Consider the following 24,582-nt stretch of genomic DNA (forward strand, 5'->3'; position numbering starts at 1 on the left):
GGGAGATAGAATTAGCATTGTAATATAAATGGCATTGAAAACAGATATAATAAGGGTGTATGTGAGTTTATATATAAATAGAGAGACACACACATTGATACCTTTTTACCCTATTGTGTTCAACTGTAATACTTCCCCTGGAAATGATCCTGTCAGATTTCTGGGAGATTGCTTCTCTTAGTACCATAGATGGATGTGAAGAGGTTCTGAAAGTGAAAATGCTGCCTGAAGATTTTTTTTTCTAATGTGCAGATTTTACCTAGCAGTGTTCCATTTTATATTCAAATTGTCTTGTAATCAGATGCTCTTGTATCCTGTTGCCTACATGTATTAATTCAGTACTGTTTTACTTTATTTTTCTTAAATATGTAAAGTGCTGCTGTCTTCAAAGGAAGTAAATTCATTTTCTATAGTTCTGTGCAGGAGTCTTTATCATACTGTTGAATAAGGATACAGTCGTGAAAAAATTAGGACACCCCATGAAATATTCAGTTCTTTCTTAAGAAATGTTCCAGTGTAATAGGTGAGACATTCTAGACCATAGGGTTATTTCCCTTTACTCGTATGGGTTGCAGAAGAGAACTATAAGTCTTTAACTCCGTCTCTAGGGTACATCACAGCCTAGCTTAACTCCTCCTATCAGTCTTTCTCTTCCACATGTGGTTGCAGTGTGTTAGTTCTGCTTTCTCTAATTTATTATTTTTAATTCGATGTAGTTTTGTTGACTTTCATGGTTCTTTCGTGTTCTACGGACATTTGAAGTGCTACCTGCTTGAGAATTTACAGACTTTGGACTGTAGCTGACAGACTGATCCCTGATCTCTTCGGGGTACCTGTCAGACAGTCTGCTGGTCTTTCTTGGATGTCAGGGCCGTCCCTGATCTTATCTCACTCCATGTTAAGCAGGGGGGTCGAGCACAGATTGTTCAGCACACTTAGGGGGCTCAGCGGCATTCCACAGCGTGCAGCCTGTGTTTTCGTACCTCCACCCATCTCCAGGCAGTGTTATATAGTGGAGTCTGACCGACAGTCTGATCAGCTCGAGGACAGCTTTTCCAGCAGTGTGGCAGTGAATTCTCACTCTTAGTCGGGGCTAGAGAGCAGTCTAAAATTGAATTATTTGGACACCAGAAAAGAGGACATGTTTGGCATACACCAAATACAACATTCCAGGAAAAGAACCTCATACCAACTGTGAAGCATGGAGGTAGAAGTGTCATGGTTTGGGGATGCTTTGCTGCAGCAGAACCTGGTCAGCTCACCATCATAGAATCCACCATGAATTCTACCGTGAATCAGAGGGTGCTTAAGGAACATGTGAGACCATCTGTATGAAAATTAAAGCTGAAGCAGAACTGGACCCTGCAACACGACAATGACCCAAAACATCCCAGTAAATCCATCAAGGATTGGCAGAAAACTAAGAAATGGAGAGTCCTGGAGTGGCCAAGTCAAAGCCCTGATCTTATTCCCATTGAGATGCTGTGGGGTGATTTGAAATAGGCTGTACATGTAAGAAACCCCTCAAACATCTCACAGCTGAAAGAATTTTGCATTGAGGAGTGGGCCAAATTTTCCTCAGACCGATGTCAGAGACTGGTAGATGGCTGCAAGAAGCATCTAACTGCAGTTATTTCAGCCAAAGGGGGTAACATTAGCTATTAGGGTATAGGGTGTCCTAATTTATTCCTCAGTTAGAATTCACATTTTTGTGGATATCTTTTGTTTCATGAATAAATTAAGGAAAAGTTTTGTTGTTTACCTGCAATTACATCACTTTCTTTTCCAGAGATAAATTTAAAAAAAACTTTTGACATCGATATGTGAACATTTCTTAAGAAAGAACTGACTATTTCATGGGGTGTCCTAATTTTTTCACATGACTATATTATATGTAGCATTTATGATTAGAATGGGTGTTAAATCTGTTGTAATGTTGGGGTTAGATGAATCAAATTTGGCAAAATGTACACTAATTTGGCATGAGACAAATATTTAATCTACTGGTAAAATAAATGTATAGAAAATGCACTAGAGAGTTGTGTGGGAACAGAAATCAAACCTGTCCCCGCACATCCCTGCTGGAAATCAAATCTGTAATCTCTTCCATCTCCTCCTGTCCCCAAATGCCTCAGAAGAAATTATTTTATTTAATTATGCTACTGAATTAGAGACTGGTAGAGACCCATTTACAAATAAGCAAAGACACTATTAATTTGGAAATATTAAATACTTTATTAATTTGGAAATATTAAGTGAAAAGAATACATACTTTGTAAATGGGTCTCTGCCAGAGCCTCTAATGTAAGTATAAAATATAGATATTCCAGCTGATGAGGACTCTCAACTTAAGTTAGCTGAAGACTTCCTCTGAAGGTGCCCAAAAATCCTTTTTACCAAGATTGGCATGCAGCAGCAACATCCCTAAGCCACAAATGCTATGAGGAGAGACTGGAAGCCCTGAATATGTATACCCTAGAGCAGGGGTGTCCAATGTCGGTCCTCGAGGGCCGCAGTCCAGTCGGATTTTCAGGATTTCCCCAATGAATATACATGAGGTCTATTTGCATGCACTGCTTTCATTGTATGCTAATAGATCTCATGCATATTCATTGGGGAAATCCTGAAAACCCGACTGGATTGCGGCCCTCAAGGACCGACATTGGACACCCCTACCCTAGAGGAAAGGAGAGACAGGGGAAATATGATTCAGACGTTCAAATACTTGAAGGGTATTAACCTAGAACAAAATCTTTTCCAGAGAAAGGAAAATGGTAAAACCAGAAGACATAATTTGAGGTTGAGGGGTGGTAGATTCAGGGGCAATGTTAGGAAATTCTACTTTACGGAGAGGATAGTGGATGCCTGGAATGTGCTCCCGAGAGAGGTGGTGGAGAGTAAAACTGTGACTGAGTTCAAAGAAGTGTGGGATGAACACAGAAGATTTAGAATCAGAAAATAATATAAAATATTGAACTAGACCAGTTACTGGGCAGACTTGCACGGTCTGTGTCTGTGTATGGCCTTTGGTGGAGGATGGGCAGGAGAGGGCTTCAATGGCTGGGAGGGTGTAGATGGGCTGGAGTAAGTCTTAACAGAGATTTCGGCAGTTGGAACCCAAACACCGTACCGGGTAAAGCTTTGGATTCTTGCCCAGAAATAGCTAAGAAGAAAAAATTTTAAAAAAAAAATAAAATTTAAATTGAATCAGGTTGAGCAGACTGGATGGACCATTCGGGTCTTTATCTGCCGTCATCTACTATGTTACTATGCTTGGTATAAGGGAATTCCATCCACATTTGGAGGAGGTCCTCAGCTGGCAGTGCTTAGGGATCCCCACCAGCTACAGCAAATATTTCAACACTGGAGAAATAAAAATAGAAATGCATTTTCTTTTCTGTTGAACACAACACAAAGACATCTGCTATATACATTGCCCAAAGCTAATGTATTTCAGTCAATAAATTCTTTTTTTACCTTTATTGTCTGGAGATTTATTTTTCCATCAAGTTTTCCTTTTTTCTGCAAATTCTTCTTCAAGCAGTTGCTGTCTTTTGGTTCCTCCTACCATGCACCTGCATTTTTCCTTCTGTCATCCCTTCCTCCTACTCTAAAGTATGCTCACTCTCTTTTACCCCTGCCCACTTCTAACGCAGTATTTCTTCCTCTTTTTTCTACCCCCATGTGCAACATGCCTCCCTCTTGCACTGTGCATCCTCTCTCCCTCTCATTCCCTCCTTGCAAAGAGAGTGTTATCTCTCGCACCCTCTTTACAACCATGTCCAACATTTTGCCCTCTTATCTCCTGGCCATTGGGCAGTATCTTTTGCCTCGCCCCACCAGCCCCATGCCCATTTCTCCTTCTATCATCCCCTTTAGCATCATACATGTGATTTGTAAACCAAAGTCTGAATTTTGAAGATGATGCAGAGATTCGCATAGGCCATCTACTACTGAACCTGCTGTGTTCCACTGTAAGAAATCTTTAACCTGATAAGAGTCATGTGCATGGGACACCTATAGTGCTCCTTATCTACTAGGAACCAATGCTTGAGGAGTAAATATATGTTAAGGCACACTATGTAGCATAAACAGTATACCCCCTCCCCCCCCCCCAAAAAAAAAAATCAAATTCTACCCTGCACAACCCAGGCTGTGTATTATAAAAATAGATTTTATTTACAATACAATCTAGCATAAATACGTGAACAAGTCAGAATTATAAGAAAGTTATGCAGCATGGAAAAAAAGCTATTCTGCTTTACTACCAAGTTGAACACACACACAACAACCTTTACTAAGCCTCTTAAAATAGGTAGCCTATTTGCCAAGTAATAACAGAGATGGTTTACCACTTGGCAGTAAGGTCTCCTGAAGAGGTGTACGAACAGCGGGAGGTAGGTGATTCCACAATGATGTCCTTCAAGTCTGATGTCACGGCAGCCTGCGAGTCTGATGTGCAGCTTGGCTTATATAGAGAGGGAAGGCTTTGTCCTTCCAATTATTGTTCAATTCTTCTGGAAGTTTCAGAAAGGTCTCACAATGTCCCAGAAAGTGAGATCATCTTTTGCCAACCACATGCCCATGAATCAGCAGGTTCTGCCACAGGGCCAGGAACATGACAGTTTTGCAAGACCTCATGCATATTACATCAGCCCAATTCACTGGAGAGTCACTCGAGGGTCTCTCCCTCTCTTCTTACAGAACACTCTGCTCAAGGATGAGGGAAAGTTTCCCAATGAAGAAGATGATACATCTGTATTTGTTCTGCAAATAGGAGCTCCCTACTTTAAATATTAGGGCTTTGGAAGCCCTCATTATATCTGTTCTAGCATCCCAAACCTCTTCTTCCTCGAATTCCATCATGTCAGGGACCAAAAAGCATCCTAAGATCTTTCACATTTACAAAGCTATGCAGAGTTCATTTTGGCCCAGCAGAGCACTTCATATCATATTTTTGTCCTCTTCTCCATGTGAAGCTGGCAAAAATCGAGTTTCTTAAAATGGTTTCTTTAGTCACTGCAGTTACTAAGAAGACTATGGCACCCACACAATAAGATATTGCTCTCAAAGATATTCAAGATCACAAACTGGAAGCCTCCCTTAAAATGCCTACAAAGTGGCTGTCTTATCTCTCCGAGCTGCTCTTTCAGGCTCTTATGTGTCCAAAATATGGCTTAGTTTTATCCAGCAGGCTGATGGTCATTCTATGGAGTCCAAATTTCTTGCCTTTAGACATTCCTACCCTGAAAACAGGGTTAGCCTATTTGGCTGGTGGTCCCTGCAGTGTGCTTAGCATTTTGGCAAAGCAAATACCTTTGGCAGGTTCTGCGAGACACCTGTTTTTGCTTAGGAATTGGGTGACAAAACCCACACTGACAAAGCTTCCTTTTAGAGGTAAGCTATTACTTGGAGAGGACTTGGAAATGCTTGTCAAAGATTTAGGGGAATTAAAGTCACATTATTTACCTCAGAACAAGCCCAACTCTTCTTCTCAGTCTTACTCTTGTTTTGGAGACTCCAAGTGGTATAGTCTTGTTTGATCTCCCATCCCTAAGTTGCGCTATTAGCATAAACAGTCTTTCTCTTGTGCAGACAGAAGAGCTAGGGGCCTGTCCACTCAGACATCAGTTCTTCTCAGCCTTCACAATGAAGGCTGTATGGTCCGTCCTCGGACATTTTCACTGGAGGTTGTCTTTCAAGTTTTTTGGAGCCATGGACTCAAATCACTTCGGATTGGCGGGTCCTCAAGATCATAAGAGAAGTCTACAAACTAGAGTTTTTCCTTCCTTTTTGCAGATTTCTTCTTGGAGTCTCCTTGTGGTATGCCAGCCAAGAAGAAGGTGATGCAAAATATCTTGCAGGGCCTTTGCCTTTGAGCACCGTTTTACCTGTTCCACTCAAAAGTGGGATCTGGGAAGATATTCCATTTATTTGTGGTCTCCAAGAAGGAAAGCTCCTTCCATACCTTTCTTGACCTAAAACACATGAACAAATTACTGAAACTCACACACTAGCATGGAGACTCTTTGGTTGTTATTAGCTTCTGTCCAGCCAGGTGAATTCCTCACATCTCTGATTCTCAGAGGCCTATTTTCACATTCCAATTTGACAATGTTTTCTTCACTTTGTAATCTTGGGGCAGCATTTTGTGCTTAAGGCCTTGTCTTTTGGTTTATCCACAGCTCCAAAGAGAAGAAACCACTTCCAAGGTAGTGGTAGTAGTAGAATCTCTTCTTGACCAAGCTATGAGTTTATTCTTTATCTGGATAGGTGGTTCATCAAATCTGCTTCTTATGAGGAAAGCCAGGTAATTACTCCAGTCATTAGGTTGGGTGGTCAGGTTGGCCAAGAGCCACCTGGTTCCCTCTCAGTCTCTGAAGAACCTAGGACATATCTGTAGGAAAATATTTTTCCCACCTGTCATCCAAGGTTCTCAAATCCTGGATCTTCCTGCCCCTCAAGCATGGAATTACATGCAAGTCCTGGGTTCTATGGCGGCAACCTTGGATATAGTTCCTTGGTCCAGAGCGCATATGTGACTGCTTCAGTTCTTTCTCCTCAGTTGCTGGACCTAGTTCATCAGGAGTACAATGTTCACATTCCCTGGATTTGTCAGGTAAAGCAAAGTATGACTGAGTGGCTTCAACAGAAAACCTCCTGTAAAAGAATTCATTGGTGTCTCTAGAATTGGTGGTAGTCACCACAGATGCCAGTCTTCAAGGTTGGGAAGTTCAATGCTTTGATTGTACCAACAGAAAGGTTGTATATCAAGTCCATGACCAAGCAGACTTTCAGAGGTGTCATGGCCAATTGACCATATAGAGCTCGGGACAATTTGCAGAGCTCTTCTGACCTTTGCTCTGACCTTACATCTGCAGCTTATCAGAATTCTTTCAGACAACACAATGACGATGTCATATATCAATACTCGAATATAAGCCAAGATTTTGGGGCCAAAAAAATGGCCTTAAAATGGGGGTCTTAGCTTATATTCGGGCCATTGCCTACCCGCCCCCCTCCCAGACTTATTGCAGACTTCCACAGGGCCTTCCACAAGATCCATCTCCCATCCCGGCCGAGAACTTGTAGCAGCCAATCAGCCAGCAGTCTCGAACAGAGTGGGAGATTAGGAAGATCGCTTCTGCTCCATGCACTGGCTGTCTACCAGGGACCCGAAAGGTACATGAGGGAGGTGGAATCAGCCAGCAGCTCCTTGCACTGGCTGGCTACATGGGACCTGAAAGGTTCATGAGGAGGTGGGAGGGAGGTGTGGATGTCAATTTCAGCAGGCACAGGAGGCAGAAGGGACTCCTGTCCTGCTCATCGCGAGGCTGCCGGGGAGGGGTTGGATTTAGCTTGGACAGGAGACAGGGAATCCTCATATCCTGGACCACTGGATCCTTCGGCAGGCCCGGTGGAGGCCTGCAAGGCAACGGGAGGGAGATGGTACAGGGCAGTGAGGGGGGGCTGGGTGCAGAGACGGGCAGGGAGGGAAAGGGGCTGGGTGCAGAGTCTGGCAAGGGAGGGAGGGAAGTGGTGCTAGATGCAGAACCTGGCAGGGCACTTGAATATTAAGCCCCTGTCTTATATTCAAGTCAACCATTTTTTTTCAACTTATGGGGGTCTCGACTTATATTTGAGTATATATGGTACTTGAAAGTGCTGCCTTGGCCTTGGAAGTCCATTTTCTTCTGTAGGTGGAGAAAATCTACTGTGCACATTGCAGGGAGCCTGAACACTCAAGCAAGAATGTACTAGACACTGCAGAGTGAGAACTTTCTAATCAAGCATTTACTCTCATAAAATAGAGATTGGGACTTTCTCTAATGGATCTGTTGACCAGGAAAAGAAATTTGAAGCTCCCATTGTTTTCCAGTCACCAGAGGGAATTTAGCTCACAGGAGGTGTATGCTGTCCTCCTGCTTTGGTCCATAGATGATCTGTACATTTTTTTTCCCTCCCTGGCCATTAATAGGCAGAGTCTTGAGATGCATTGCTTTCCATCCAGGCCTCCTAGTTGCTTCGGATTGGACCAAGAGGCCATGATATGCGCATCTCATTCATCTCCTAGTGGCCAGCCCTCTTCCATTCCCCTCGAAGAGGGTCCTTTACCATCAAGGGCCTATTTAGACGAAGAAGCCATTTTGCTTTTGGTCTTATGGCCTTGCTATTGAGAGGTCTAAAGTAAGAAAGAAAGGATACCCAGAGGATGTTATGATACTTTTACAGGATAGGAAGTGTTCCACCTTCATTGTCTATGCTAGAGTATGTAGAATGTTTTGAAGCATGATGCAAGGAAAGGGCAATTTCTTTTTTCTATTTTTGCTTTCTTCAAGAGGTTTGGTTTGGTTTATTTATAATCCACCTTATTCAAGGCGAAGTACATAAACACATTCCTAAACAGACATAACCAACATTTCAATTATTTTACAAAAATAAAAACTGACACCAAATTACATAATCAGACTGACATATCAACATTAACATCGTCAAACAACCCTGCCATCCTAAAAGGATCAACTCAATGAGCAAACATGTAGTAGTCATAACAAAGCTGATGAAGTCATTCTGTGTATTTCATACAACAGAATAAATGACATTTTAACAATTTCTTGAAAGCCTGCAAACTTTATTGCTGCTTAATAACAGAAGAAAGCTTATTCCACTCATCTGACCACTACATGAAAAAACCTTTTCTCTCACTGTCTGCAGACTTAACACCATTTTAGATGGTATAGTCAAGTTACGCTGTGTTGCCCAACAAAGCTTTTGCATCCCAGCATATGGTGATATGCAATCCATCAAGTATTGTGGGGCACATCTTTGCACACTTAAGTAAACCAACAGCAATAATTTGTACTTAATTCTAAACTCAATTTTTAACCTATTCAGCTTGCAATAATACTCTGATACATGTTCATTTCTTTGGCAAGGACTGCAGCAGAACGAGATTTGGGAGTAATCATTAGTGAAGACATGAAAACTGCCAATCAAGTGGAGAAGGCTTCATCCAAGGCTAGGCAAATGCTGGATTGTATCCGGAGAAGCTTTGTTAGTCGGCAGCCCAACGTCATAATGCCATTGTACAGAACCATGGTGAGGCCTTATCTGGAGTACTGCGTACAATTCTGGAGGCCAGTAAGGATGTGCTGAGGGTTGAGTCGGTTCAGCGAATGGCCACCAGGATGGTCTCGGGACTCAAGGATCTATTGTACAAAGAAAAGCTAAACAAATTGAGGCTATACTCTCTCGAAGAACGTAGGAGAGGGGAGACATGATTGAGACGTTTAAGTATATCACTGGTCGTATTGAGATAGACGACGATATTTTCTTTCTTAGAGGACCCTCGGCCACAAGAGGGCACCCGCTGAAAATAAAGGGCGGGAAGTTTCAAGGCAACACTAGGAAGTACTTCTTCACCGAAAGAGTGGTTGACAATTGGAATGAGCTTCCAGCACAGGTGATCGAGGCCAGTAGCGTGCCAGATTTTAAGAACAGATGGGATGCTCATGTCAGATCTCTAAGAGGAAATGGGACATCAGAGTGCGATCTCTCAAAGCGTAGCTAGGAGGGTGGATGGGTCAAAAGAGTGGGCAGACTTGATGGGCCTTGGTCCTTTTCTGCTGTCACTTTTCTATGTTTCTATGTTTAAAATAGAGGGATTTTAGAAAGGGATTAATATTGAATACTATGAAAGTACTAATATCGGCATTAGCTTGCTACAGGGGCTGTTTGAGCAATTCTTTCTTTTATGGACCACCTGGATATGCGGTTGCTCCTGGGGAGTTGTAGCCTCTCTGGATCTGACACAGGCCTACTTGCACATTCCCATCTTCTCAGACCAAAAAAGTTTCTCAGATTTCATGTGCTGGCAAATCATCATCAATATATGCTAGATCAATATATGCTATATATCAATATATGCTAGGACATATGCTAGATGTAATTTACTTAGATTTCAGCAAAGCCTTTGATACGGTTCCTCATAGGAGGCTGTTGAACAAACTTGAAGGGCTGAAGTTAGGACCCAAAGTGGTGAACTGGGTTAGAAACTGGCTGTCGGACAGACAACCAGAGGGTGGTGGTTAATGGAAGTCGCTCAGAGGAAGGAAAGGTGAGTAGTGGAGTCCCTCAGTGTTCGGTGCTGGGGCTGATCCTGTTCAATATGTTTGTGAGTGACATTGCTGAAGAGTTAGAAGGAAAAGTGTGCCTTTTTGCAGATGATACCAAGATTTGTAACAGAGTAGACACCGAAGAGGGAGTGAAAAATATGAAAAAGGATCTGCAAAAGTTAGTTGAATGGTCTAATGCCTGGCAACTAAAATTCAATGCAAAGAAATGCAGAGTAATGCATTTGGGGATTAATAATCAGAAGGAACCGTATATGCTGGGAGGTGAGAAGCTGATATGCATGGACGGGGAGAGGGACCTTGGGGTGATAGTGTCCAAAGATCTAAAGGCAAAAAAGCAGTGTAACAAGGCGGTGGTTCCTGCCAGAAGGATGCTGGGCTGTATAAAGAGAGGCGTAGCCAGTAGAAGGAAGAAGGTGTTGATGTCCCTGTACAGGTCATTGGTAAGGCCCAACTTGGAGTATTGTGTTCAGTTTTGCAGACCGTATCTGGCGAAGGACGTAAGAAGACTTGAAGCGGTCCAGAGGAGAGCGACAAAAATGATAGGAGACTTGCGCCAGAAGACGTTTGAGGAGAGACCGGAAGCCCTGAATATGTATACCCTAGAGGAAAGGAGGGACAGGGGAGATATGATTCAGATATACTTGAAGGATATTAACATAGAACAAAATCTTTTCCAGAGAAAGGAAAATGGTAAAACCAGAGGACATAATTTGAGGTGGAGGGGTGGTAGATTCAAGAGCAATGTTAGGAAATTCTACTTTACGGAGAAGGTGGTGGATGCCTGGAATGCGCTCCGAGAGAGGTGGTGGAGATGAAAACGGTGACTGAGTTCAATGAAGCGTGGGATGAACACAGAGGATCTAGAATCAGAAAATAATATTAAATATTGAACTAAGGCCAGTACTGGGCAGATTTGCACGGGCTGTGTCTGTATATGGCCATTTGGGGGAGGATGGGCTGGAGAGGGCTTCAATGGCTGGGAGGGTTTAGTTGGGCTGGAGTAGGTTTTAACGGAGATTTTGGCATTTGGAACCCAAGCACAGTACTTGGTAGAGCTTTGGATTCTTGCCCAGAAATAGCTAAGAAGAAAAAATTTAAAAAAATTTAAATTGAATCAGGTTGGGCAGACTGGATGGACCATTCGGGTCTTTATCTGCCGTCATCTACTATGTTACTATGTTAATTTTTAGCTCTTCCTTTTGGCCTGGCAACAGTTTCTCACCAAGGTGATTGTGGTAGTGGCAGCTTACCTGTGCAAGATGGATTTACAGGTCTATCCCTACTTGGACGTCTTGCTGATCAGATCTCCCTCGTTTACTAAGGGTCAGAAGACTGTGGATTGGGTTTTCAAAGTCCTGGAAGACCTGAGCTGGATTATGAATTACAGTAAGAGCCATTTGACGCCAACGCACTCCTTGTGTAACTGGGTGTCTTGTTCAACATGGCAGTGTTAACTACTAGAGGCACACAGGCAGAAGTTATGCTCTCAGATTTCCTGTCTCTTGGACAAGGCTGCTCCATCGGCATGGGACTATCTCCAGGTCTTGGGGTTTATGGTGGCTGCAATCGATGTAGTGCCTTGGGTAAGAACTCACATGCATCCCCTCCAGCACGCGTTGCTCTCCTGCTGGTCCCCTCAGATGGACACGCTCCAGAAGTGCCTACCTTGGTCTCTGGAGGCTCGAGCCATCATGAGTTGATGGCTACAGCCTAGACCCTTTCTATGGGCATGCCTCTGCAGATCGCTTCCTGGGTGGTAGTTGCAACTGATGCCAGTCTCCAAGGCTGGGAAGCCCATTGCAATTGACACCCAATTCAGGGGCGTTCGATGCCCTCACAGAAAAATTGGTCGATCAACAGATTAGAGCTGCACGTTATTCGTTTGGCTCTAGTGAAGCTACAAAAGATGCTGGAAGGTCAAGCAGTCAGTCTTCTCTGACAATGCAACAGCAGTGTCAATCACCAGGGAGGTGCCAAGAGTGCATCTCTGGCTCTGTAAGCTCATATGCTCTTCCACTGGGCGGAGCGTCATCTCCAGGCGCTCTTGGCATCGCATGTAGTCAACAATATTCAAGCAGACTTCCTCAGCAGACAGACCTTTGAGGCGTTTCAAGCCATAGTTCAGCACTGGGGTCGTCCTCACTTTGACCTCATCGCAACAGCGAAGAACAAGAAAGCCAACGGATTCTTTAGTTGAAGCAAGGGTTTTGACGCTCTAGTGCATCCGTGGCCTCAAGGAGTTCTGTTGTATGTTTTTCCTCCCTGGCACATGATAGGCCGAGTCATTCAGCGGATCACATCAGCAGCATAATTCTGGTGGCTCCAGATCGGCCTCGCAGACTGTGGTACACAGATCTAATGCAGCTTCGCAAAGGGTGCAGCCTCTAGTATCTGGTCCATTTGGACCTTCTGTCTTAGGGTTCAGTCTGTATAGAGGATCCAAATTGCTTTGCTTTTACGGCATGGCTACTGAGCATGAAAGCACTAGAATGAAAAGGCTATTCGGATGTGGTCATTGCTAGTCTTTTCAAGTCAAAGAAGTCGACTATAGTCTTGGCTTTTTCTAAGGCATGAAAGACTTTCCAACATTGGTGTCACCATGAATGTGTGGAACCGTATTCGGCTCCAGTGTCCATTGTGCTGGCCAGGAGGGTCTGGACAGGGGCCTCACCGTGGCTTCCCTTCGGGTTCAGATCGCTGGGCTCTCTTGTTTCAGAGCTCGGGATTATATTCCTTTACTAGCATCTCTCCCAGACATTGCTAGATTTTGGAAGAGGGCTCTTCGAATTCAGCCACCAATCAAGCCACCTTTCCCTTCATGGGACCTTAACATGGTTCTCTCCAGCCTCTAAAAGGTGCATCCCTCTTGGACTTGACACTTAAGGCGGTCTTCCTGGTCACAATCACTTCAGTGAGACATGTCTCGGAACTTCAGGTTCTCTCTTGTACAGAGTCCTTTTTGAAGATCTCAGCGTCTGGGACTCCCTACGGCACTGTTCCTTCTTTTCTGCCAAAGGTGGTTTCAGCTTTTCATGTAAATCAGGAATTGCGCTTGCCTATGGGGTCTAAGTCACAAGACCGCCTTTTGAAGAAGTTGGACATGCACAGAGTGCTCCTAAATTTAGACTCTCAGACCATTTGTTTGTGCTGACTCATTTCTCCAAGTGGGGTGCTCCTGCTTCCAAGGTCACAATTTCCAGATGGATCCGTAAAGCCAGTTTGTCAGCATACATTATTTCTGAGAAGTAGTCTCCTGTTTCTGTCAAAGCACATTCTACCAGGAGCGTGGCCTCATCTTGTGCTGAAGCTAGGGCAGTCTCCCCAGAGGAGATTTCCAGAGTGGCTGCCTGGTCCAGTCTGCATATCTTTGCCAAGTGTTACAGAGTTTACAGAGTGGTGGCATGACAGGACTGTATCTTTGGGTCCTTGGTTTTGAGGGCTGACATAGTCAGCCTATGCTAGATTTCTGGGACTGCTTTGGGTGCATCCCACATGTCTAGAATGACTCGCCTATTACACTGGAAAAAGTGATTATGTCCTTTATCATGATAATATCTTTTCCAATAGATAGGTGTGTCATTTTATACTCCCACCCTATCCTTTGTGCACCTACCTATTGTTTTCATGCTGTATATACATCCCTAAGTTGTATCTTGGATGCTATTCTGCGCTTTGGGACCTTGCAGATATCTGTATAAGATGTTTGAGTTCCTATGTTACTTTGTTTGAGCAGATCTATTGATACTTTGGAAAATTCCTATGAAAGTGCCTACTTCACCTTCTGTCAATGGAGCTCTTTATTTTTGGGTACTAACTGCAGGTGGCATCAGAGCTCCCTGTGAAGTACAGAAATGGCAGGGAAAAAATTTGGAGTGGATTTCTTCTGCAGATGGCTTGCGACTATTTGAAGAAAACCCACACGTCTAGAATGACTCATCTATCTACTGGAAAATATATTATGAATACTGTGTGCAATTCTGGTCACTATCTCAAAAAGATGTAGCAGAATTAGAAAAGGTACAGAGAAGGATGACAAATGATAAAAGCGATGGGACAACTTCCCTATGAGGAAAGGCTAAAGCGGTTAGGGCTCTTCAGCTTGGAGAAGAGGCGGCTCAGGGGTGATACAAGAGAGATCTATAAAATACTGAGTAGAGTGGAAAGGGTAGATGTGAATTGTTTGTTTACTGTTTCCCAAAAATACTAGAACTAAGGAGCATGTGATGAAGCTACTACTTAGTAGATTTAAAAGAAACTGAAGAAAATATTTCTTCACACAATGTGTAATTAAACTCTGGAATTCGTTAACAGAGAATGTGGAGAAATCATCTTAGCAGGGTTTTAAAAAGTTTTGGATAATTTCCTAAAAGAAAAGTCCATAGACTGTTATTGCGAAGACTTGGGGAAATCCACTGCTTAATCATAGAATAGGCAGCATAAAATCTGTTTTACTACTTGGGACCTGAGTTGGCCACTGTTGGAAACAGGATACTGGGCTTGATGGATCTTCGGTCTGTCCCAGTATGGCAATTCTTATGTTCTTTTGTATCCTGTCTTGAGGTTTGTGGCAAAAAAATAGAAAAATAATAAAAATATTGGCTGGGCTAGTCCTGCTATGACCTTGTCATGCCTGTTCAGATTTCCCTAAAACCAGCAGGACTATTAAGTCTATAAATATCAATGATGAAAAGCAAGGAGTAGTGTAGCCAATTCTTTATGATGATGCAGAGTAGCTGGTTGCTGTACTGAAATTTTGTTTCTTTCCCAGTTCAGGAACCTGCTTTTCCTCCCGTGTCATTGCAAAGCAGTCAAAATGAGGTCTCTGTACTGTAGGGAAGAGGGACATACAAGGGAGGAGCAAAAGGACTCTTTTTTTCCATGGTTAATTATTTTATTTTGATAGGGAAAGGGATTGGGATTTGTAGATCGGCTTTTTGTAGTTATACTTCAACCTCACTCAAAGTAGTTTACATGTAGGTACAATCTCTCACAATCTATCTAGAATATCTAGGGCAGCACAGGGTTTGAATCCACATCTTCAGGGTGCTGAGGCTATAGCTCTAACTACTACGTCACAGCAAACTTGCTTATATACAGTAGTAAAGGATAATTGTAGCTGAAGGCCATTTGGTACATACTGGTGTTGCTTTAAAAAGATATTTTCTTACTTTTAATACTGTGAATAAATACATATTTTCCAGGTGTTGCGGTTCATTCGATTACGATTACGATTGGTAGTAAGCTTCATAGCAAGCTGCATTGCAAACACAGGTATCTCTTTACTGTGGACTGTATCTGTATGCTTACATAATACTTGTCTTAGATATATTGATGAAGATATTAGATATTCAACAGTAAAAACAATGAACATATTCATACTGGGTGCAAATTCTGGACTGCATTAAAAAATAATAATTTAGAAAAAATAAATAGTAGTAGTAGTAATATTTGATGTCGTCACAGCCTGCTTTTCTGCTCATGTTGTCACTGTCTGCAAGGATGATATTAGCTCTAGGTTAGAAAAGTGCATTTTATGCCATAGTTTTATTGTTGGCTGGTTACTGTTATCCGTTTTTATTAGGTTTCCCTGTATGGTGTCTCCAGGATATTTCTGAAAAGTAGCATTTCATCACTGATGTGTAGCTTACCACAAAATCCATATTTAGAAAAATGTCTTCTAAGCTAATATTTCTACAGCATGACCTGAGTGCATGCATACATTCTTGGAATCTTCTGCTAGCTTTCAGCCTTAGTATTATCCTGCTGTAAAAGGTACCCAAAGAAAAATTCATAGTAACAAACTTCCTAGTTCAACAAACTGTGCAGAAAAAAACAAGCAGTAATATGGCACATCATAATAAAGGTTCAGAATGAGTTGGTACTGAATACTCAAATGGACACTCTGCAAAAGCCTTTATACTATTGCTGACACCCAGCAGGGCTTAGACCTTTGTTCATTTGAGGAGCCCTACAAGCACTGCACAAGCTTCATCTGCATCCAAGCATATATGCTTCCTTTTACTGGTAACTTTGTGCCTGCCAACTTGGTTCCTGCTTGGCTCTGGACAAGTAAACAACGACAGAAGTCCAAGCGGGTTCCACAGTAAAGCAGGGAATACCAAGGAAAAAAGAAGACTGTGGAATGCAATGTTCTTGAAGTGTTGTTTATTGAGAGAGATGAGAAATATCAAGATAGATACATCTACTGTGTATGGTGGCTGACCCTGGCCATGTTGATTTACCCGACACGGTCCATGTTTCAGTTTAAACAAGCCTTCCTTAGGGGTCCAGGTCAGTTATCACCTTTAAAGATACTGACTTGGATGTCTATGCTATTAAGATATTCCTTACTAAAAGGCAAAAATCGAACTTGAAAAGATGAGTGTCTGCTTCGCAGAATCAACTCTGCAAAGCAGATGTTTGTCTGTTCCAAGTTCGATTTTTGCCTTTTGAGTAAGGAGTATCTTAATAGCATAGACATCCAAGTCAGTATCTTTAGCAGTGATAACTGACCTGGACCTCTGAGGAAGGCTTGTTTAAACTGAAACATGGACTGTGTCGGGTCCATCAACATGGCCAGGGTCAATAACCATATACAGTGGATGTATCTATCTTGGTAGTTCTCATAAGAACATAAGAAACGCCTTCACCGGATCAGACCTTAGGTCCATCTAGTCCGGCGACCCGCACACACGGAGGCCAAGCTAGGTGTTCCCTGATGGAGACCTTGTTAACCCGTATCCCTCAATGTGCTTTGCAAGAAGGTGTGCATCCCACTTGCCCTTGAATCCCAGAATGGTAGTCTCCTTCACAACCTCCTCCGGGAGAGCATTCCAAGTGTCCACCACTTGCTGTGCGAACAGAACTTCCTGACATTTGTCCTGGGCCTGCTGCCCCTCAGTTTCAGTCCATGACCTCTTGTCCGTGTCACATTTGACAATGTGAATAACGATGTTTCTTGCTCTATTTTGTCGAATCCTTTTAGTATTTTAAAAGTCTCTATCATATCCCCTCGCAGTCTCCTCTTTTCGAGGGTGAACAGTCCCAGTTTTCCGAGTCGTTCTTTGTAGCTCAAATTTTCCATACCTTTTACTAGTTTCATTGCTCGCCTCTGCACCCTCTCCAGCAGGGTTATATCCTTCTTTAGGTATGGAGACCAGTGTTGGATAAAGTATTCCAAGTGTGGTCTGATCATTGCTCTGTAGAGCGGCATTATGACGCCCGCTGATCTACTCATGATCCCCTTCTTTATCATGCCCAACATCCTGTTTGCTTTCTTTGCCAACGCTTCGCATTGAGCCGACGGCTTCAGGTTCCTGTCTATCAGTACCCCCAGGTCCCTTTCTTGTTCGCTCTTGCCCAATGTTACATTTTATATTCATGTTCCTTGTTTTTCCTACCCAGGTGCATCACTTTGCATTTTTCTATGTTAAACTTCATCTGCCACTTTTCCGCCCATTTCTCCAGCTGGTTCAGATCCTTCTGGAGATCCTCGCTGTCCTTTTGTGACCCAACTGCCCGACATAGTTTTGTGTCATCTGCAAACTTGATTATATTACTTGTTGTTTCCTCTTCCAGGTCACTTATGAAGATATTGAATAAGATGGGCCCAAGAACCGAGCCCTGGGGCACGCCGCTTGTCACCTTCTCCCAGTCCGAGAACTTCCCATTTATGCTTACCCTCTGCAATCTGTTCTCTAGCCATTTGCCTATCCATATGAGCACGTCCCCTTCTATTCCGTGGCTTAGTAGTTTCCTTATAAGCCTTGCTTGTGGAACCTTGTCGAATGCTTTCTGGAAGTCCAAGTAAATTAAATCCACCAGGTCTCCACTATCGATTTGTTTGTTCACCTTCTCAAAAAATTGAAGTAAATTCGTCAAACATGACTTCCCCTTCCTGAAGCCGTGTTGACTTGCTCTCATGAGGTCGTGATTTTCCAGGTGTTGCACTATGCTATCCTTGATTAGTGCTTCAACCATCTTCCCAGGAACCGACGTAAGACTCACAGGTCTATAGTTAGCCAGTTCTCCTCTCGATCCTCTCAATAAACAACATTTCAAGAACGTTGCATTCCCTAGTCTTTTTTTCCTTGGCTCTGGACAAAGTAACATGTACACAAGGTATTCTCCAAAGATATGGAACATTGTGACACCACAAAATCCCAGAGACATTGAAAGGACATTTAGAGCCCAGTGTTCTACTTATCTTTTCTATAGCACTACTAGATATACACAGCACTGTAAATCAAAACTTAGAGACAGTCCCAGCTCAGAAGAGCTTTCAGTCTAGTTAAGACAGACAAACTGGACAAGAAGGTGCATCTATACACAGTGCTCAGGTGGATGAATTACAGGAATGATAAGACAGATATTGGTGCTTAGCAGGTGGATTGGAGTTTGGAACTGAAAGCAGTTTCAAAGAAGTGGGTTTTGAGTCTGGATTTGAATACTGCCAGAGACGGAGCCTGAGAAACCAAGACAGACAGTTTGTTCAAGGCATACGGTGCAGCAAAGTAGAAGGGGCGGAGCCTGGAGCTGGCCGTGGAGATAAGAGAGACTTATCTGTTGAATGGAGTGCCCGGGGAGGTATGTGGGGAGAGAGGAGAGATACTGAGGACCTGTGGAGCGAATATATTTGTAGGTCAGTAAGAGGAATTTGAATTGAATGTTAAAACGGATAGGGAGCCAGTGTAATGTGGGCATAGCAATATTGGCAGAATATGAGGCGTGCAGCAAAGTTCTGCACAGATTGAAGGGGAGAGATATGGTTTAGCGGAAGGCCAGTGAGAAGCAGGTTGCAGAAGTCTAAGCAAGAGGTGATCGGGGTATGGATGAGGGTCTTAGCGGTGGGCTCAGAAAGGAAAGATCTGATTTTAGCAATATTGTAGAGAAATAAACAACAGATTTTTTTCAGTCTGTTGGATATGTGAAGAGAATGAGAGAGATGAGTCAAGGATTACCCCGAGGTTGCAAACTAACGAGACAGGGAGGATAAGGGCGTTGTTCAAAGAAACAGAGAACGAGTGAAGAGGAGAGATTGGTTCAGTGCAGTAGTGACAGAGTTAGCGTGTTGATCCTTTTAACTTTTTCCAGATATTGTATTCAGTGGCACTTCAGTGCTGCCATCTGTAACCATATTTACATATATGGTTTGTTTTAGAACAGCTATTAACTGCAACCAGACTTGTCCAGTTAAGTTTATCTGGACAGAAATGAACATTGTAATTATCCAGCTAAAGAAAATGTGCTTCTGGAACACTTTGTGTATTAGCTCTTGGAAGTAGCTAAACTTTGTCCAGATGTCTTATTGGCTAAACAAAACCTTAAATTTTTAGGAGATGTATTATGAGGAATTTAAAAAGTAATTGTCTAAATAACAAAGTTAGTCAGAGTAATCTTTTGAGTATCAGCTTCTTACATACCAGAAACCAAATATACACGGATCACCAGCAGTATACATATGTGGCTCCCTGACTAGTAGTAGATAGATCTAACAAATTTAAACATTTTATTATAAAGATCCAGCAGCGAATATATAAAAAAAAAGTTGTTTATAAGATTTAAATTGACGTTTCTATTCTGCTCAACCCAGGCTTGGTCAGACTGAGGCATAGACCAAAGTAGCACACATTTATTTTCCCGGCCCAATCATCACCAAAACTGATCCACTGACATGATCTAGATTACTAATGATCATTCCTTAGCTCAGGGGTAGGCAATTCCGGTCCTCGAGAGCCAGAGCCAGGTCAGGTTTTCAGGAAATTCACAATGAATATGTATGAGATGGATTTGCATGCACTGCCTCCTTGAGATGCAAATCTATCTCATGCATATTTATTATGGAGATCCTGAAAACCTGACCTGGCTCCGGTTCTCTAGGACCGGAATTGCCTACTCCTGCCTTAGCTGCACATCCTGTATGGTTGGGGTTTATCCCCTGCCTACCAGCAGATGGAGGTAGAGAAATTGTCTTTTCCCAGTGATATCATCAGTATAAGGGCTGGAGCTCTGTGGGAGAACTCAAGTATTTTCTCCATCTTCAGCAGATGATAGGTTGTTTAGGCTGGTGCACCTGGTCCCTTCCTTACCTCACAACTGTGCAGGCTAAGGTAACACCACTTGCTAGAGCCTAATGACCTTTCTCCCAAGTTGAAGCCACCATCCATCACCCATGGGTGATTAACTTGATGGAGTGCTCCATTTGGTCCTTGTAGGGCCCTTGCTGCAGGAAGAGCAGGGTTGCCTCGTCTAGCATTATTCCCTTTTCAGGAGCACTAAAAGCTGGCTTAAAAAAATTAAAAATGAACCAAAAGCCCACACCGACAGCCAGGTGGGAAGAGAGGGGGATGAAGCTTGGTGATAGAGAATGGCATGGGGACAAATTGGTCCCCATCCCCACAGGAACTCAATTTCCCCATTCCATAAAAATTTAGCTTCTAGACTTTTAAAAAAGCCATTACGTATCCCTGGAAATGAGTTATAAGAAGTGGATGTACTTTTGGAATCTGCTGACTTCTTGTGTAGCCACTGTCAGAGACATGATGCTGAACTCAGTAAACCTTTTCCTTACTAAATGTGGCTTAGCTTTTGTTAATGCTTTCTATAGCTTCTGCATTAGTTTAAAATTAAGGCATTATCTTAAGGCTCTCTTTGCCTCTTTGTCATTTCCTCTTCCTACTGTTTATGTGCTCTTATGACATGTTTGGAGCGCCACAGGAGTTCTGTTGTCTGCTTAACCTTGTATAACTTTATGGTGCTATAGCCAAAATCAAATAGCATTGTTTAAAAATTTATATGCAGTTTCCTTTTATGTTTTTGACAGGGTTGATCATCAGCTTAGAGAAGGAGTTTGATCCCTTGTTTGAAGAGCTGAGGCAGGTGGTAGAGGTTTCTTTAAAAAAATTGGTGAATTATCTTGCTGTAACTTCTTTCTATAACTTTCACTAGAAGGACTTGAGATCTTACCTAGCAGTGTTCTACTTTATATTCAAATTGTCTTGTAATCTGCTGCTCTTGTATCCTGTTGCCTTTGTAAATTAATTCAGTACTGTTTTACTTTATTTTCCTTAAATATGTAAAGCGTGGCTGTCTTCAGAGGAAGTAAACCTATTTTCTATAGTTCTGTGCAGGTTCTAATTTTGTATAGAGTCTTTATCATACTGTTGAATAAAGAAACAGTTGTGTGAAAAAAATTAGGACACCCCATGAAATATTTAGTTCTTTCTTAAGAAATGTTCACATATTGATGTCAAATCGTTTTTTATTTAGCTCTGAGATGTGGCGCTGTCTAGCGAGAGCAAATAAAGGAGGGTGTGACAAGCTGTCCAAAGATGGAAAGTGTAAAAGTCATTTGTGTCTTATAAGCAAACTTAATTTAAAAAAATCCTTATAAGGATAATTAACAAAAGATCAGGAAATTATATAGAGGAAAAAGGGAATAATAATACACTTCCCCCTCCGTATTCACGGTTTCATTGTCTGCGATTTCGGTTATTCACAGTTTTTCTTGCGCAGGCTCCGCCCCCAAATTTACATCAAAGGAAGCTCCCAGCGATGCACAGAGAAAATCAATCCTCTCAGTGTTGTAAAAAGGAAATCGTGGCACTTTCTTGGCAGGAACAGGTAATTTTATTTGCAGTTTTGTGTCTTTATTTTCAGGATTTTTACAGAAAACAGTGAGTGACATACAAAAAGTTATTTGCGGTTTTTCTGTATTCACAGCCATGCTGCTCCCCTTCTCTGCAAATACGGAGTGAGAAGTGTACAGTCAAACCTTGGTTTGCGAGTGTACTGCAAGATGAGCAAAACACTCTCTTGCAAATTTTGCCTCGCAAACCGAGTGTTGACTCGATATGTGAGCCCCCACCCCCGAGAATTTTATACTTTGTAAAACTTTTTGTTAAGCCTGTTATCTGTAAAAGCTTAAGGAATGTCTTTGTTTAAAACTGTCCCTCCTAAGGTAACGTGTTGGCTGGGTACTGGAAAGTGAAACGACGTGTTACTAATCATCTTAATAGTATATAAATGACCTCAAAGCTTTGATCAGTGGAAACTTTATCTTCACATACATAGACAACTTTGTCTCGTGTAAAAAAAAGTCCCCCACACACAGAAATAATATGTTTTATAGAAATACATGTAGTGCACATAATTAATTGTCATTTTAATTTTCATTCTAATTTTAACCTCGAGTTTAATTTGATATGAATTGAATAAATATTATTTTTATGAAAATACCTATTTCTGGATGTGTTATTGGTATAAGGTATCCTATGTTGGGCCGCAGTGCAAGAAGTGGGCTCATCTCTGGAAAAGAAAGTGATGTAATTGCAGGTAAACAACAAACATTTTCCTTGATTTACTCATGAAACAAAAGATATCCATAAAAATGTGTATTCTAACTGAGGAATAAATTAGGACACCCCCACATATCCTCCCAATTAAAGTGGCTCAAATAACACACAGGTGTATCACATCAAGTGCACATGATTAGAACATCGTAACTCAGCATTTTAAAGGAGGTTTACCCTACTTAAACATAGAAACATAGAAATAGACGGCAGATAAGGGCCACGGCCCATCAAGTCTGCCCACTCCAGTGATCCTCGCTATCTATCTTTGCGGATAGATCCCACATGTCTATCCCATCTGGCCTTAAAATCCGCCACACTGGTGGCCTCAATAACCCGAAGTGGAAGACTATTCCAGCGATCAACCACCCTTTCAGTGAAGAAGAACTTCCTAGTGTCACTGTGCAGTTTCCCACCCCTGATTTTCCACGAATGCCCCCTTGTTGCCGCGGGACCCTTGAAGAAGAAGATGTCTTCTTCCACCTTGATGCGGCCCGTGAGATATTTGAATGTCTCGATCATATCTCCCCTCTCTCGACGCTCCTCGAGTGAGTAGAGCTGCAAATTCCCCAACCGCTCCTCGTACAGGAGCTCCCTGAGTCCCGAGACCATCCTGGTGGCCATTCTCTGGACCGACTCCAGTCTCAGCACATCCTTGCGGTAATGCGGCCTCCAGAATTGCACACAGTACTCCAGGTGCGGTCTCACCATGGATCTATATAGTGGCATAATGACTTCAGGTTTACAGCTGATGAAACTCCTGGGTATGCAACCTATGATTTGCCTTGCTTTGGATGAAGCTTGCTCCACTTGGTTTGCCGACTTCATGTCTTCCCTGACAATCACTCCCAAGTCTCTTTCTGCTACAGTTCTTGTCAGGATCTCGCCATTTAGGGTGTAGATCTTGCATGGATTCTGGCTTCCCAGGTGCATGACTTTGCATTTTTTGGCATTGAAACTGAGTTGCCAGGACCTAGACCAGTGCTCCAGCAGAAGTAAGTCATGCACCATATCGTCTGTCATTGCTTTTTTGTCTGTTGTGCTTTTGCTCACTACATTGCACAGTTTGGCATCATCGGCAAACAATGTTATTTTACCTCGAAGCCCTTCTGTCAGGTCTCTTATATAGATGTTGAACAAGATCGGGCCCAGGACGGAGCCCTGTGGCACTCCACTTATCACCTCCGACATCTCGGAGGGAGTGCCATTCACCATCACCCTCTGAAGCCTACCTCCAAGCCAGTTCCCAACCCATTTGGTTAAAGTGTCGCCCAAACCTAAAGAACTCATCTTGTTCAGCAACCTGCGGTGTGGCACGCTATCAAATGCTTTGCTGAAATCCAGATAGACGATGTCCAGGGACTCACCAACATCCAGCTTCCTCGTCACCCAGTCAAAGAAGCCGATCAGGTTGGATTGGCACGATCTCCCCTTAGTAAATCCATGTTGGCGGGGATCCCGCAGATTCTCCTCGTCCATGATCCTATCCATTTGGTGTTTGATTAGGGTTTCCATTAGTTTGCTCACTATTGAAGTGAGACTCACTGGTCTGTAGTTTGCCATATCCACCCTGGAGCCTTTCTTGTGTAGTTTGGTGTGTTCATGACTGCTGCAGTGAGAGTGAACACCATGGTGAGATCAAAAGAGCTGTCTGAGGCCTTCAGAAAGAAAATTGTAGCAGCTTATAAGTCTGGTAAGGGATTTTAAAATATCTCAAAAGAATTTCACATTAGCCATTCCACAGTCTGGAAAATAGTGTACAAGTGGTGGACTTTCCAAACAACTTCCATCATGCCCAGGTCTGGCCGTCCAAGCAAGTTGACCCCCAAAGAAGACTGCAAGATGCTACTAGAAGCCTCCAAAAACCCTAAAATGTCATTACAGGACCTACAGCAGGTCTTGCTACTGTTGATGTGAAAGTGCATGACTCGACAATCAGAAAGAGACTGCACAAATTTAACTTGGTAGGGAGGTGTGCAAGGAGGAAAACTTTGCTCTCTAAGAGAAACATCAAGGCCAGACTGAAGTTTGCCAGAGAGAACGTAGACAAACAGGACTTCTGGAATAGTGTTCTATGGACAGATGAGTCTAATATT

The 24,582-nt window shown here is 42.7% G+C and overlaps 1 protein-coding gene across 7 annotated transcripts in view; it reads left to right on the forward strand.

Moving 5' to 3' along the window:
- LAMTOR3 (late endosomal/lysosomal adaptor, MAPK and MTOR activator 3) overlaps positions 1–21,254 on the forward strand; it is a 46,924-nt gene extending 25,670 nt beyond the window's left edge. For 6 of the 7 annotated variants that reach the window (XM_033957113.1, XM_033957104.1, XM_033957123.1 and 3 more), the window contains exons 8-9: positions 15,338–15,407; positions 20,959–21,254. In XM_033957113.1, the coding sequence (XP_033813004.1) occupies positions 15,338–15,374 (37 nt within the window). In that variant the 3' untranslated portion in view covers positions 15,375–15,407; positions 20,959–21,254. The remainder of the gene's footprint in view (positions 1–15,337; positions 15,408–20,958) is intronic. The other variant, XM_033957132.1, reaches the window with a different exon arrangement.
- The last annotated feature ends 3,328 nt before the right edge of the window (positions 21,255–24,582 follow it).

The sequence above is a fragment of the Geotrypetes seraphini genome, chromosome 1 (genome assembly GCF_902459505.1).
Source record: "Geotrypetes seraphini chromosome 1, aGeoSer1.1, whole genome shotgun sequence".
In the NCBI taxonomy this organism is placed as follows: domain Eukaryota; kingdom Metazoa; phylum Chordata; class Amphibia; order Gymnophiona; family Dermophiidae; genus Geotrypetes; species Geotrypetes seraphini.